General features: G+C 40.9%; 1 protein-coding gene across 1 annotated transcript in view; it reads right to left on the reverse strand.

The window, feature by feature from the left end:
- DCTN3 (dynactin subunit 3) overlaps positions 1 to 17,117 on the reverse strand; it is a 34,018-nt gene that overhangs the window by 10,863 nt on the left and 6,038 nt on the right. Inside the window, exon 6 of the mRNA XM_056552267.1 lies at positions 11,922 to 11,981. Within this exon, the coding sequence (XP_056408242.1) occupies positions 11,922 to 11,981 (60 nt within the window). The remainder of the gene's footprint in view (positions 1 to 11,921; positions 11,982 to 17,117) is intronic.

Here is a 17,117-nt window from a genome sequence, read left to right on the forward strand (position 1 = left end):
TTATCACTGTGTTATCTGTGGTGTTACATAGGACTGCAGGTCACATCTATACATTATCTGTACTCAGAGAGTTATCACTGTGTTATCTTAGTGTTACATAGGACTGCAGGTCACATCTACTACATTATCTGTACTCAGAGAGTTATCACTGTGTTATCTGTGGTGTTACATAGGACTGCAGGTCACATCTATACATTATCTGTACTCAGAGAGTTATCACTGTGTTATCTGTGGTGTTACATAGGACTGCAGGTCACATCTATACATTATCTGTACTCAGAGAGTTATCACTGTTATATGTGGTGTTACATAGGACTGCAGGACACATCTATACATTATCTGTACTCAGAGAGTTATCACTGTTATCTGTGGTGTTACATAGGACTGCAGGTCACATCTATACATTATCTGTACTCAGAGAGTTATCACTGTGTTATCTGTGGTGTTACATAGGACTGCAGGTCACATCTATACATTATCTGTACTCAGAGAGTTATCACTGTGTTATCTTAGTGTTACATAGGACTGCAGGTCACATCTACTACATTATCTGTACTCAGAGAGTTATCACTGTGTTATCTGTGGTGTTACATAGGACTGCAGGTCACATCTATACATTATCTGTACTCAGAGAGTTATCACTGTGTTATCTGTGGTGTTACATAGGACTGCAGGTCACATCTATACATTATCTGTACTCAGAGAGTTATCACTGTTATCTGTGGTGTTACATAGGACTGCAGGTCACATCTATACATTATCTGTACTCAGAGAGTTATCACTGTGTTATCTGTGGTGTTACATAGGACTGCAGGACAAATCTATACATTATCTGTACTCAGAGAGTTATCAATGTTATCTGTGGTGTTACATAGGACTGCAGGTCACATCTATACATTATCTGTACTCAGAGAGTTATCACTGTGTTATCTGTGGTGTTACATAGGACTGCAGGTCACATCTATACATTATCTGTACTCAGAGAGTTATCACTGTGTTATCTGTGGTGTTACATAGGACTGCAGGTCTCATCTATACATTATCTGTACTCAGAGAGTTATCACTGTTATCTGTGGTGTTACATAGGACTGCAGGTCACATCTATACATTATCTGTACTCAGAGAGTTATCACTGTTATCTGTGGTGTTACATAGGACTGCAGGTCACATCTATACATTATCTGTACTCAGAGAGTTATCACTGTTATCTGTGGTGTTACATAGGACTGCAGGTCACATCTATACATTATCTGTACTCAGAGAGTTATCACTGTATTATCTGTGGTGTTACATAGGACTGCAGGTCACATCTATACATTATCTGTACTCAGAGAGTTATCACTGTTATCTGTGGTGTTACATAGGACTGCAGGTCACATCTATACATTATCTGTACTCAGAGAGTTATCACTGTGTTATCTGTGGTGTTACATAGGACTGCAGGTCACATCTATACATTATCTGTACTTAGAGAGTTATCACTGTTATCTGTGGTGTTACATAGGACTGCAGGTCACATCTATACATTATCTGTACTCAGAGAGTTATCACTGTTATCTGTGGTGTTACATAGGACTGCAGGTCACATCTACTACATTATCTGTACTCAGAGAGTTATCACTGTTATCTGTGGTGTTACATAGGACTGCAGGTCACATCTACACATTATCTGTACTTAGAGAGTTATCACTGTTATCTGTGGTGTTACATAGGACTGCAGGTCACATCTATACATTATCTGTACTCAGAGAGTTATCACTGTGTTATCTGTGGTGTTACATAGGACTGCAGGTCACATCTATACATTATCTGTACTCAGAGAGTTATCACTGTGTTATCTGTGGTGTTACATAGGACTGCAGGTCACATCTATACATTATCTGTACTCAGAGAGTTATCACTGTGTTATCTGTGGTGTTACATAGGACTGCAGGTCACATCTATACATTATCTGTACTCAGAGTTATCACTGTTATCTGTGCTGTTACATAGGACTGCAGGTCACATCTATACATTATCTGTACTCAGAGTTATCACTGTTATCTGTGCTGTTACATAGGACTGCAGGTCACATCTATACATTATCTGTACTCAGAGAGTTATCACTGTTATCTGTGGTGTTACATAGGACTGCAGGTCACATCTATACATTATCTGTACTCAGAGAGTTATCACTGTTATCTGTGGTGTTACATAGGACTGCAGGTCACATCTATACATTATCTGTACTCAGAGAGTTATCACTGTGTTATCTGTGGTGTTACATAGGACTGCAGGTCACATCTATACATTATCTGTACTCAGAGAGTTATCACTGTGTTATCTGTGGTGTTACATAGGACTGCAGGTCACATCTATACATTATCTGTACTCAGAGAGTTATCACTGTTATCTGTGGTGTTACATAGGACTGCAGGACACATCTATACATTATCTGTACTCAGAGAGTTATCACTGTTATCTGTGGTGTTACATAGGACTGCAGGTCACATCTATACATTATCTGTACTCAGAGAGTTATCACTGTGTTATCTGTGGTGTTACATAGGACTGCAGGTCACATATACTCCATTATCTGTACTCAGAGAGTTATCACTGTTATCTGTGGTGTTACATAGGACTGCAGGTCACATCTATACATTATCTGTACTCAGAGAGTTATCACTGTGTTATCTGTGGTGTTACATAGGACTGCAGGTCACATCTATACATTATCTGTACTCAGAGAGTTATCACTGTGTTATCTGTGGTGTTACATAGGACTGCAGGTCACATCTATACATTATCTGTACTCAGAGATATCACTGTTATCTGTGGGGTTACATAGGACTGCAGGTCACATCTATACATTATCTGTACTCAGAGAGTTATCACTGTTATCTGTGGTGTTACATAGGACTGCAGGTCACATCTATACATTATCTGTACTCAGAGAGTTATCACTGTTATCTGTGGTGTTACATAGGACTGCAGGTCACATCTATACATTATCTGTACTCAGAGAGTTATCACTGTTATCTGTGGTGTTACATAGGACTGCAGGTCACATCTATACATTATCTGTACTCAGAGAGTTATCACTGTTATCTGTGGTGTTACATAGGACTGCAGGTCACATCTATACATTATCTGTACTCAGAGAGTTATCACTGTTATCTGTAGTGTTACATAGGACTGCAGGTCACATCTACTACATTTTCTGTACTCAGAGAGTTATCACTGTGTTATCTGTGGTGTTACATAGGACTGCAGGTCACATCTATACATTATCTGTACTCAGAGAGTTATCACTGTTATCTGTGGTGTTACATAGGACTGCAGGTCACATCTATACATTATCTGTACTCAGAGAGTTATCACTGTGTTATCTGTGGTGTTACATAGGACTGCAGGTCACATCTACTACATTATCTGTACTCAGAGAGTTATCACTGTGTTATCTGTAGTGTTACATAGGACTGCAGGTCACATCTATACATCATCTGTACTCAGAGAGTTATCACTGTGTTATCTGTGGTGTTACATAGGACTGCAGGTCACATCTATACATTATCTGTACTCAGAGAGTTATCACTGTGTTATCTGTGGTGTTACATAGGACTGCAGGTCACATCTATACATTATCTGTACTCAGAGAGTTATCACTGTGTTATCTGTGGTGTTACATAGGACTGCAGGTCACATCTATACATTATCTGTACTCAGAGAGTTATCACTGTTATCTGTGGTGTTACATAGGACTGCAGGTCACATCTATACATTATCTGTACTCAGAGAGTTATCACTGTGTTATCTGTGGTGTTACATAGGACTGCAGGTCACATCTATACATTATCTGTACTCAGAGAGTTATCACTGTGTTATCTGTGGTGTTACATAGGACTGCAGGTCACATCTATACATTATCTGTACTCAGAGTTATCACTGTTATCTGTGCTGTTACATAGGACTGCAGGTCACATCTATACATTATCTGTACTCAGAGTTATCACTGTTATCTGTGCTGTTACATAGGACTGCAGGTCACATCTATACATTATCTGTACTCAGAGAGTTATCACTGTTATCTGTGGTGTTACATAGGACTGCAGGTCACATCTATACATTATCTGTACTCAGAGAGTTATCACTGTTATCTGTGGTGTTACATAGGACTGCAGGTCACATCTATACATTATCTGTACTCAGAGAGTTATCACTGTGTTATCTGTGGTGTTACATAGGACTGCAGGTCACATCTATACATTATCTGTACTCAGAGAGTTATCACTGTGTTATCTGTGGTGTTACATAGGACTGCAGGTCACATCTATACATTATCTGTACTCAGAGAGTTATCACTGTTATCTGTGGTGTTACATAGGACTGCAGGACACATCTATACATTATCTGTACTCAGAGAGTTATCACTGTTATCTGTGGTGTTACATAGGACTGCAGGTCACATCTATACATTATCTGTACTCAGAGAGTTATCACTGTTTTATCTGTGGTGTTACATAGGACTGCAGGTCACATCTATACATTATCTGTACTCAGAGAGTTATCACTGTGTTATCTGTGGTGTTACATAGGACTGCAGGTCACATATACTCCATTATCTGTACTCAGAGAGTTATCACTGTTATCTGTGGTGTTACATAGGACTGCAGGTCACATCTATACATTATCTGTACTCAGAGAGTTATCACTGTGTTATCTGTGGTGTTACATAGGACTGCAGGTCACATCTATACATTATCTGTACTCAGAGAGTTATCACTGTGTTATCTGTGGTGTTACATAGGACTGCAGGTCACATCTATACATTATCTGTACTCAGAGATATCACTGTTATCTGTGGGGTTACATAGGACTGCAGGTCACATCTATACATTATCTGTACTCAGAGAGTTATCACTGTTATCTGTGGTGTTACATAGGACTGCAGGTCACATCTATACATTATCTGTACTCAGAGAGTTATCACTGTTATCTGTGGTGTTACATAGGACTGCAGGTCACATCTATACATTATCTGTACTCAGAGAGTTATCACTGTTATCTGTGGTGTTACATAGGACTGCAGGTCACATCTATACATTATCTGTACTCAGAGAGTTATCACTGTTATCTGTGGTGTTACATAGGACTGCAGGTCACATCTATACATTATCTGTACTCAGAGAGTTATCACTGTTATCTGTAGTGTTACATAGGACTGCAGGTCACATCTACTACATTTTCTGTACTCAGAGAGTTATCACTGTGTTATCTGTGGTGTTACATAGGACTGCAGGTCACATCTATACATTATCTGTACTCAGAGAGTTATCACTGTTATCTGTGGTGTTACATAGGACTGCAGGTCACATCTATACATTATCTGTACTCAGAGAGTTATCACTGTGTTATCTGTGGTGTTACATAGGACTGCAGGTCACATCTACTACATTATCTGTACTCAGAGAGTTATCACTGTGTTATCTGTAGTGTTACATAGGACTGCAGGTCACATCTATACATCATCTGTACTCAGAGAGTTATCACTGTGTTATCTGTGGTGTTACATAGGACTGCAGGTCACATCTATACATTATCTGTACTCAGAGAGTTATCACTGTGTTATCTGTGGTGTTACATAGGACTGCAGGTCACATCTATACATTATCTGTACTCAGAGAGTTATCACTGTGTTATCTGTGGTGTTACATAGGACTGCAGGTCACATCTATACATTATCTGTACTCAGAGTTATCACTGTGTTATCTGTGGTGTTACATAGGACTGCAGGTCACATCTATACATTATCTGTACTCAGAGAGTTATCACTGTTATCTGTGGTGTTACATAGGACTGCAGGTCACATCTATACATTATCTGTACTCAGAGAGTTATCACTGTTATCTGTGGTGTTACATAGGACTGCAGGTCACATCTATACATTATCTGTACTCAGAGAGTTATCACTGTGTTATCTGTGGTGTTACATAGGACTGCAGGTCACATCTATACATTATCTGTACTCAGAGAGTTATCACTGTTATCTGTGGTGTTACATAGGACTGCCGGTCACATCTATACATTATCTGTACTCAGATAGTTATCAATGTGTTATCTGTGGTGTTACATAGGACTGCAGGTCACATCTATACATTATCTGTACTCAGATAGTTATCAATGTGTTATCTGTGGTGTTACATAGGACTGCAGGTCACATCTATACATTATCTGTACTCAGAGAGATATCACTGTTATCTGTGGTGTTACATAGGACTGCAGGTCACATCTATACATTATCTGTACTTAGAGAGTTATCACTGTTATCTGTGGTGTTACATAGGACTGCAGGTCACATCTATACATTATCTGTACTCAGGAGTTATCACTGTTATCTGTGGTGTTACATAGGACTGCAGGTCACATCTATACATTATCTGTACTCAGAGAGTTATCACTGTTATCTGTGGTGTTACATAGGACTGCAGGTCACATCTATACATTATCTGTACTCAGAGAGTTATCACTGTTATCTGTGGTGTTACATAGGACTGCAGGTCACATCTATACATTATCTGTAGTCAGAGAGTTATCACTGTTATCTGTGGTGTTACATAGGACTGCAGGTCACATCTATACATTATCTGTACTCAGAGAGTTATCACTGTTATCTGTGGTGTTACATAGGACTGCAGGTCACATCTACTACATTATCTGTACTCAGAGAGTTATCACTGTTATCTGTGGTTACATAGGACTGCAGGTCACATCTATACATTATCTGTACTTCAGAGAGTTATCACTGTTATCTGTGGTGTTACATAGGACTGCAGGTCACATCTATACATTATCTGTACTCAGAGAGTTATCACTGTGTTATCTGTGGTGTTACATAGGACTGCAGGTCACATCTATACATTATCTGTACTCAGAGAGTTATCACTGTGTTATCTGTGGTGTTACATAGGACTGCAGGTCACATCTATACATTATCTGTACTCAGAGATATCACTGTGTTATCTGTGGTGTTACATAGGACTGCAGGTCACATCTATACATTATCTGTACTCAGAGAGTTATCACTGTTATCTGTGGTGTTACATAGGACTGCAGGTCACATCTACATTATCTGTACTCAGAGAGTTATCACTGTTATCTGTGGTGTTACATAGGACTGCAGGTCACATCTATACATTATCTGTACTCAGAGAGTTATCACTGTTATCTGTGGTGTTACATAGGACTGCAGGTCACATCTATACATTATCTGTACTCAGAGAGTTATCACTGTTATCTGTGGTGTTACATAGGACTGCAGGGTCACATCTATACATTATCTGTACTCAGAGAGTTATCACTGTTTTATCTGTGGTGTTACATAGGACTGCAGGTCACATCTATACATTATCTGTACTCAGAGAGTTATCACTGTTATCTGTGGTGTTACATAGGACTGCAGGTCACATCTATACATTATCTGTACTCAGAGAGTTATCACTGTTATCTGTGGTGTTACATAGGACTGCAGGTCACATCTATACATTATCTGTACTCAGAGAGTTATCACTGTTATCTGTGGTGTTACATAGGACTGCAGGTCACATCTATACATTATCTGTACTCAGAGAGTTATCACTGTGTTATCTGTGGTGTTACATAGGACTGCAGGTCACATCTATACATTATCTGTACTCAGAGAGTTATCACTGTGTTATCTGTGGTGTTACATAGGACTGCAGGTCACATCTATACATTATCTGTACTTAGAGAGTTATCACTGTTATCTGTGGTGTTACATAGGACTGCAGGTCACATCTACTACATTATCTGTACTCAGAGAGTTATCACTGTGTTATCTGTGGTGTTACATAGGACTGCAGGTCACATCTACACATTATCTGTACTTAGAGAGTTATCACTGTTATCTGTGGTGTTACATAGGACTGCAGGTCACATCTATACATTATCTGTACTCAGAGAGTTATCACTGTGTTATCTGTGGTGTTACATAGGACTGCAGGTCACATCTATACATTATCTGTACTCAGAGAGTTATCACTGTGTTATCTGTGGTGTTACATAGGACTGCAGGTCACATCTATACATTATCTGTACTCAGAGAGTTATCACTGTGTTATCTGTGGTGTTACATAGGACTGCAGGTCACATCTATACATTATCTGTACTCAGAGTTATCACTGTTATCTGTGCTGTTACATAGGACTGCAGGTCACATCTATACATTATCTGTACTCAGAGTTATCACTGTTATCTGTGCTGTTACATAGGACTGCAGGTCACATCTATACATTATCTGTACTCAGAGAGTTATCACTGTTATCTGTGGTGTTACATAGGACTGCAGGTCACATCTATACATTATCTGTACTCAGAGAGTTATCACTGTTATCTGTGGTGTTACATAGGACTGCAGGTCACATCTATACATTATCTGTACTCAGAGAGTTATCACTGTGTTATCTGTGGTGTTACATAGGACTGCAGGTCACATCTATACATTATCTGTACTCAGAGAGATATCACTGTGTTATCTGTGGTGTTACATAGGACTGCAGGTCACATCTATACATTATCTGTACTCAGAGAGTTATCACTGTGTTATCTGTGGTGTTACATAGGACTGCAGGTCACATCTATACATTATCTGTACTCAGAGAGTTATCACTGTTATCTGTGGTGTTACATAGGACTGCAGGTCACATCTATACATTATCTGTACTCAGAGAGTTATCACTGTGTTATCTTAGTGTTACATAGGACTGCAGGTCACATCTACTACATTATCTGTACTCAGAGAGTTATCACTGTGTTATCTGTGGTGTTACATAGGACTGCAGGTCACATCTATACATTATCTGTACTCAGAGAGTTATCACTGTGTTATCTTAGTGTTACATAGGACTGCAGGTCACATCTACTACATTATCTGTACTCAGAGAGTTATCACTGTGTTATCTGTGGTGTTACATAGGACTGCAGGTCACATCTATACATTATCTGTACTCAGAGAGTTATCACTGTGTTATCTGTGGTGTTACATAGGACTGCAGGTCACATCTATACATTATCTGTACTCAGAGAGTTATCACTGTTATATGTGGTGTTACATAGGACTGCAGGTCACATCTATACATTATCTGTACTCTGAGATATCACTGTGTTATCTGTGGTGTTACATAGGACTGCAGGTCACATCTATACATTATCTGTACTCAGAGAGTTATCACTGTTATCTGTGGTGTTACATAGGACTGCAGGACACATCTATACATTATCTGTACTCAGAGAGTTATCACTGTTATCTGTGGTGTTACATAGGACTGCAGGTCACATCTATACATTATCTGTACTCAGAGAGTTATCACTGTGTTATCTGTGGTGTTACATAGGACTGCAGGTCACATCTATACATTATCTGTACTCAGAGTTATCACTGTTATCTGTGCTGTTACATAGGACTGCAGGTCACATCTATACATTATCTGTACTCAGAGAGTTATCACTGTTATCTGTGGTGTTACATAGGACTGCAGGTCACATCTATACATTATCTGTACTCAGAGAGTTATCACTGTTATCTGTGGTGTTACATAGGACTGCAGGTCACATCTATACATTATCTGTACTCAGAGAGTTATCACTGTTATCTGTGGTGTTACATAGGACTGCAGGTCACATCTATACATTATCTGTACTCAGAGAGTTATCACTGTGTTATCTGTGGTGTTACATAGGACTGCAGGTCACATCTATACATTATCTGTACTCAGAGAGATATCACTGTGTTATCTGTGGTGTTACATAGGACTGCAGGTCACATCTATACATTATCTGTACTCAGAGAGTTATCACTGTGTTATCTGTGGTGTTACATAGGACTGCAGGTCACATCTATACATTATCTGTACTCAGAGAGTTATCACTGTTATCTGTGGTGTTACATAGGACTGCAGGACACATCTATACATTATCTGTACTCAGAGAGTTATCACTGTTATCTGTGGTGTTACATAGGACTGCAAGTCACATCTATACATTATCTGTACTCAGAGAGTTATCACTGTTTTATCTGTGGTGTTACATAGGACTGCAGGTCACATCTATACATTATCTGTACTCAGAGAGTTATCACTGTGTTATCTGTGGTGTTACATAGGACTGCAGGTCACATATACTCCATTATCTGTACTCAGAGAGTTATCACTGTTATCTGTGGTGTTACATAGGACTGCAGGTCACATCTATACATTATCTGTACTCAGAGAGTTATCACTGTGTTATCTGTGGTGTTACATAGGACTGCAGGTCACATCTATACATTATCTGTACTCAGAGAGTTATCACTGTGTTATCTTAGTGTTACATAGGACTGCAGGTCACATCTACTACATTATCTGTACTCAGAGAGTTATCACTGTGTTATCTGTGGTGTTACATAGGACTGCAGGTCACATCTATACATTATCTGTACTCAGAGAGTTATCACTGTTATCTGTGGTGTTACATAGGACTGCAGGTCACATCTATACATTATCTGTACTCAGAGAGTTATCACTGTTATATGTGGTGTTACATAGGACTGCAGGACACATCTATACATTATCTGTACTCAGAGAGTTATCACTGTTATCTGTGGTGTTACATAGGACTGCAGGTCACATCTATACATTATCTGTACTCAGAGAGTTATCACTGTGTTATCTGTGGTGTTACATAGGACTGCAGGTCACATCTATACATTATCTGTACTCAGAGAGTTATCACTGTGTTATCTTAGTGTTACATAGGACTGCAGGTCACATCTACTACATTATCTGTACTCAGAGAGTTATCACTGTGTTATCTGTGGTGTTACATAGGACTGCAGGTCACATCTATACATTATCTGTACTCAGAGCGTTATCACTGTTATCTGTGGTGTTACATAGGACTGCAGGTCACATCTATACATTATCTGTACTCAGAGAGTTATCACTGTGTTATCTGTGGTGTTACATAGGACTGCAGGTCACATCTATACATTATCTGTACTCAGAGAGTTATCACTGTGTTATCTGTGGTGTTACATAGGACTGCAGGTCTCATCTATACATTATCTGTACTCAGAGAGTTATCACTGTTATCTGTGGTGTTACATAGGACTGCAGGTCACATCTATACATTATCTGTACTCAGAGAGTTATCACTGTTATCTGTGGTGTTACATAGGACTGCAGGTCACATCTATACATTATCTGTACTCAGAGAGTTATCACTGTTATCTGTGGTGTTACATAGGACTGCAGGTCACATCTATACATTATCTGTACTCAGAGAGTTATCACTGTATTATCTGTGGTGTTACATAGGACTGCAGGTCACATCTATACATTATCTGTACTCAGAGAGTTATCACTGTTATCTGTGGTGTTACATAGGACTGCAGGTCACATCTATACATTATCTGTACTCAGAGAGTTATCACTGTTATCTGTGGTGTTACATAGGACTGCAGGTCACATCTATACATTATCTGTACTCAGAGAGTTATCACTGTTATCTGTGGTGTTACATAGGACTGCAGGTCACATCTATACATTATCTGTACTCAGAGAGTTATCACTGTTATCTGTGGTGTTACATAGGACTGCAGGTCACATCTATACATTATCTGTACTCAGAGAGTTATCACTGTTATCTGTGGTGTTACATAGGACTGCAGGTCACATCTATACATTATCTGTACTCAGAGAGTTATCACTGTTATCTGTGGTGTTACATAGGACTGCAGGTCACATCTATACATTATCTGTACTCAGAGAGTTATCACTGTTATCTGTGGTGTTACATAGGACTGCAGGTCACATCTATACATTATCTGTACTAAGAGTTATCACTGTTATCTGTGGTGTTACATAGGACTGCAGGTATTGGTAGGATACCATTCTGTTGTATTCGTCCAGGAGTTTCTTGGTCTCGGCCGTCACCTCCTCGCACTGGTCCTGTGGAGGAGATCAGACAATAACATGGAGGCTCTAATACACACTCAGATGAGGGAGGGTCGGCCTGTCATGTGATGATGGGAGTGATACATTGTATGTGGTAGGAGATTAGATTGTGAGCTCCTGGGGTCATGTGATGATGGGAGTGATACATTGTATGTGATAGGAGATTAGATTGTGATCTCCTGGGGTCAGGGATGATGGGAGTGATACATTGTATGATAGGAGATTAGATTGTGATCTCCTGGGGTCAGGGATGATGGGAGTGATACATTGTATGTGATAGGAGATTAGATTGTGATCTCCTGGGGTCAGGGATGATGGGAGTGATACATTGTATGATAGGAGATTAGATTGTGATCTCCTGGGGTCAGGGATGATGGGAGTGATACATTGTATGTGATAGGAGATTAGATTGTGATCTCCTGGGGTCAGGGATGATGGGAGTGATACATTGTATGATAGGAGATTAGATTGTGATCTCCTGGGGTCAGGGATGATGGGAGTGATACATTGTATGTGATAGGAGATTAGATTGTGAGCTCCTGGGGTCAGGGATGATGGGAGTGATACATTGTATGATAGGAGATTAGATTGTGAGCTCCTGGGGTCAGGGATGATGGGAGTGATACATTGTATGTGATAGGAGATTAGATTGTGATCTCCTGGGGTCATGTGATGATGGGAGTGATACATTGTATGATAGGAGATTAGATTGTGAGCTCCTGGGGTCAGGGATGATGGGAGTGATACATTGTATGTGATAGGAGATTAGATTGTGATCTCCTGGGGTCAGGGATGATGGGAGTGATACATTGTATGATAGGAGATTAGAATAGGATCTCCTGGGGTCAGGGATGATGGGAGTGATACATTGTATGATAGGAGATTAGATTGTGAGCTCCTGGGGTCAGGGATGATGGGAGTGATACATTGTATGTGATAGGAGATTAGATTGTGATCTCCTGGGGTCAGGGATGATGGGAGTGATACATTGTATGTGATAGGAGATTAGATTGTGAGCTCCTGGGGTCAGGGATGATGGGAGTGATACATTGTATGATAGGAGATTAGATTGTGAGCTCCTGGGGTCAGGGATGATGGGAGTGATACATTGTATGTGATAGGAGATTAGATTGTGATCTCCTGGGGTCATGTGATGATGGGAGTGATACATTGTATGATAGGAGATTAGATTGTGAGCTCCTGGGGTCAGGGATGATGGGAGTGATACATTGTATGATAGGAGATTAGATTGTGATCTACTGGGGTCAGGGATGATGGGAGTGATACATTGTATGATAGGAGATTAGATTGTGATCTCCTGGGGTCAGGGATGATGGGAGTGATACATTGTATGTGATAGGAGATTAGATTGTGATCTCCTGGGGTCAGGGATGATGGGAGTGATACATTGTATGATAGGAGATTAGAATAGGATCTCCTGGGGTCAGGGATGATGGGAGTGATACATTGTATGATAGGAGATTAGATTGTGATCTCCTGGGGTCAGGGATGATGGGAGTGATACATTGTATGATAGGAGATTAGATTGTGAGCTCCTGGGGTCAGGGATGATGGGAGTGATACATTGTATGTGATAGGAGATTAGATTGTGATCTCCTGGGGTCAGGGATGATGGGAGTGATACATTGTATGTGATAGGAGATTAGATTGTGAGCTCCTGGGGTCAGGGATGATGGGAGTGATACATTGTATGATAGGAGATTAGATTGTGAGCTCCTGGGGTCAGGGATGATGGGAATGATACATTGTATGTGATAGGAGATTAGATTGTGATCTCCTGGGGTCAGGGATGATGGGAGTGATACATTGTATGATAGGAGATTAGATTGTGATCTCCTGGGGTCATGTGATGATGGGAGTGATACATTGTATGATAGGAGATTAGATTGTGATCTCCTGGGGTCAGGGATGATGGGAGTGATACATTGTATGATAGGAGATTAGATTGTGATCTCCTGGGGTCATGTGATGATGGGAGTGATACATTGTATGTGATAGGAGATTAGATTGTGATCTCCTGGGGTCAGGGATGATGGGAGTGATACATTGTATGTGATAGGAGATTAGATTGTGATCTCCTGGGGTCAGGGATGATGGGAGTGATACATTGTATGATAGGAGATTAGAATAGGATCTCCTGGGGTCAGGGATGATGGGAGTGATACATTGTATGATAGGAGATTAGATTGTGATCTCCTGGGGTCAGGGATGATGGGAGTGATACATTGTATGATAGGAGATTAGATTGTGAGCTCCTGGGGTCAGGGATGATGGGAGTGATACATTGTATGATAGGAGATTAGATTGTGATCTCCTGGGGTCAGTGATGATGGGAATGATACATTGTATGTGATAGGAGATTAGATTGTGATCTCCTGGGGTCAGGGATGATGGGAGTGATACATTGTATGATAAGAGATTAGATTGTGAGCTCCTGGGGTCAGGGATGATGGGAGTGATACATTGTATGATAGGAGATTAGATTGTGAGCTCCTGGGGTCAGGGATGATGGGAGTGATACATTGTATGATAGGAGATTAGATTGTGATCTCCTGGGGTCAGGGATGATGGGAGTGATACATTGTATGATAGGAGATTAGATTGTGATCTCCTGGGGTCAGGGATGATGGGAGTGATACATTGTATGTGATAGGAGATTAGATTGTGATCTCCTGGGGTCAGGGATGATGGGAGTGATACATTGTATGATAGGAGATTAGATTGTGAGCTCCTGGGGTCAGGGATGATGGGAGTGATACATTGTATGATAGGAGATTAGATTGTGAGCTCCTGGGGTCAGGGATGATGGGGGTGATACATTGTATGTGATAGGAGATTAGATTGTGATCTCCTGGGGTCAGGGATGATGGGAGTGATACATTGTATGATAGGAGATTAGATTGTGAGCTCCTGGGGTCAGGGATGATGGGAGTGATACATTGTATGTGATAGGAGATTAGATTGTGAGCTCCTGGGGTCAGGGATGATGGGAGTGATACATTGTGTATGATAGGAGATTAGATTGTGATCTCCTGGGGTCAGGGATGATGGGAGTGATACATTGTATGATAGGAGATTAGATTGTGATCTCCTGGGGTCAGGGATGATGGGAGTGATACATTGTATGATGGGAGATTAGATTGTGATCTCCTGGGGTCCGGGATGATGGGAGTGATACATTGTATGATAGGAGATTAGATTGTGAGCTCCTGGGGTCCGGGATGATGGGAGTGATACATTGTATGATAGGAGATTAGATTGTGATCTCCTTGGGTCAGGGATGATGGGAGTGATACATTGTATGTGATAGGAGATTAGATTGTGATCTCCTGGGGTCAGGGATGATGGGAGTGATACATTGTATGTGATAGGAGATTAGATTGTGATCTCCTGGGGTCAGGGATGATGGGAGTGATACATTGTATGTGATAGGAGATTAGATTGTGAGCTCCTGGGGTCAGGGATGATGGGAGTGATACATTGTATGATAGGAGATTAGATTGTGATCTCCTGGGGTCAGGGATGATGGGAGTGATACATTGTATGATAGGAGATTAGATTGTGAGCTCCTGGGGTCAGGGATGATGGGAGTGATACATTGTATGATAGGAGATTAGATTGTGAGCTCCTGGGGTCAGGATGATAGGAGTGATACATTGTATGATAGGAGATTAGATTGTGATCTCCTGGGGTCAGGATGATGGGAGTGATACATTGTATGTGATAGGAGATTAGATTGGGAGCTCCTGGGATCAGGGATGATGGGAGTGATACATTGTATGATAGGAGATTAGAATAGGATCTCCTGGGGTCAGGGATGATGGGAGTGATACATTGTATGATAGGAGATTAGATTGTGAGCTCCTGGGGTCAGGGATGATGGGAGTGATACATTGTATGTGATAGGAGATTAGATTGTGAGCTCCTGGGGTCAGGGATGATGGGAGTGATACATTGTATGATAGGAGATTAGATTGTGATCTCCTGGGGTCAGGGATGATGGGAGTGATACATTGTATGATAGGAGATTAGATTGTGATCTCCTGGGGTCAGGGATGATGGGAGTGATACATTGTATGATAGGAGATTAGATTGTGATCTCCTGGGGTCAGGGATGATGGGAGTGATACATTGTATGATAGGAGATTAGATTGTGATCTCCTGGGGTCAGGGATGATGGGAGTGATACATTGTATGTGATAGGAGATTAGATTGTGATCTCCTGGGGTCAGGGATGATGGGAGTGATACATTGTATGTGATAGGAGATTAGATTGTGATCTCCTGGGGTCAGGGATGATGGGGGTTATACATTGTATGATAGGAGATTAGATTGTTATCTCCTGGGGTCAGGGATGATGGGAGTTATACATTGTATGATAGGAGATTAGATTGTGATCTCCTGGGTTCAGGGATGATGGGAGTGATACATTGTATGTGATAGGAGATTAGATTGTGAGCTCCTGGGGTCAGGGATGATGGGAGTGATACATTGTATGATAGGAGATTAGATTGTGATCTCCTGGGGTCAGGGATGATGGGAGTGATACATTGTATGATAGGAGATTAGATTGTGATCTCCTGGGGTCAGGGATGATGGGAGTGATACATTGTATGTGATAGGAGATTAGATTGTGAGCTCCTGGGGTCAGGGATGATGGGAGTGATACATTGTATGATAGGAGATTAGATTGTGATCTCCTGGGGTCAGGGATGATGGGAGTGATACATTGTATGATAGGAGATTAGATTGTGAGCTCCTGGGGTCAGGGATGATGTGACAATTATAATTGATGTGTAATATTATGTCTGTTCAATGGCGACAAATTATAATTTACAGACTGGGAGACGCCCCCCCCCCCCCCATACATTCCGGACCATACACCCCCCTCCCTCGGATACTGCGGAACTTCTTTCTTTTGAACTTCTATCAACAATTTTTAAGTCAGCGGAAAGAGAAAAGCTGTAAACTTGTCCCATAAAGCGGATTATGTGCGATTATCTGCAGTCAGCAGCCGCTGTACAGATCGATGATTAAGTGCAGCCTCAGACAGAGGGAGTGTAGACGGGAGGTCCGCATCGCGTCAGTAACCCCTGCACTGCCAGAAGG

Source organism: Hyla sarda, unplaced genomic scaffold, assembly GCF_029499605.1.
Source record: "Hyla sarda isolate aHylSar1 unplaced genomic scaffold, aHylSar1.hap1 scaffold_149, whole genome shotgun sequence".
Lineage (NCBI taxonomy): Eukaryota > Metazoa > Chordata > Amphibia > Anura > Hylidae > Hyla > Hyla sarda.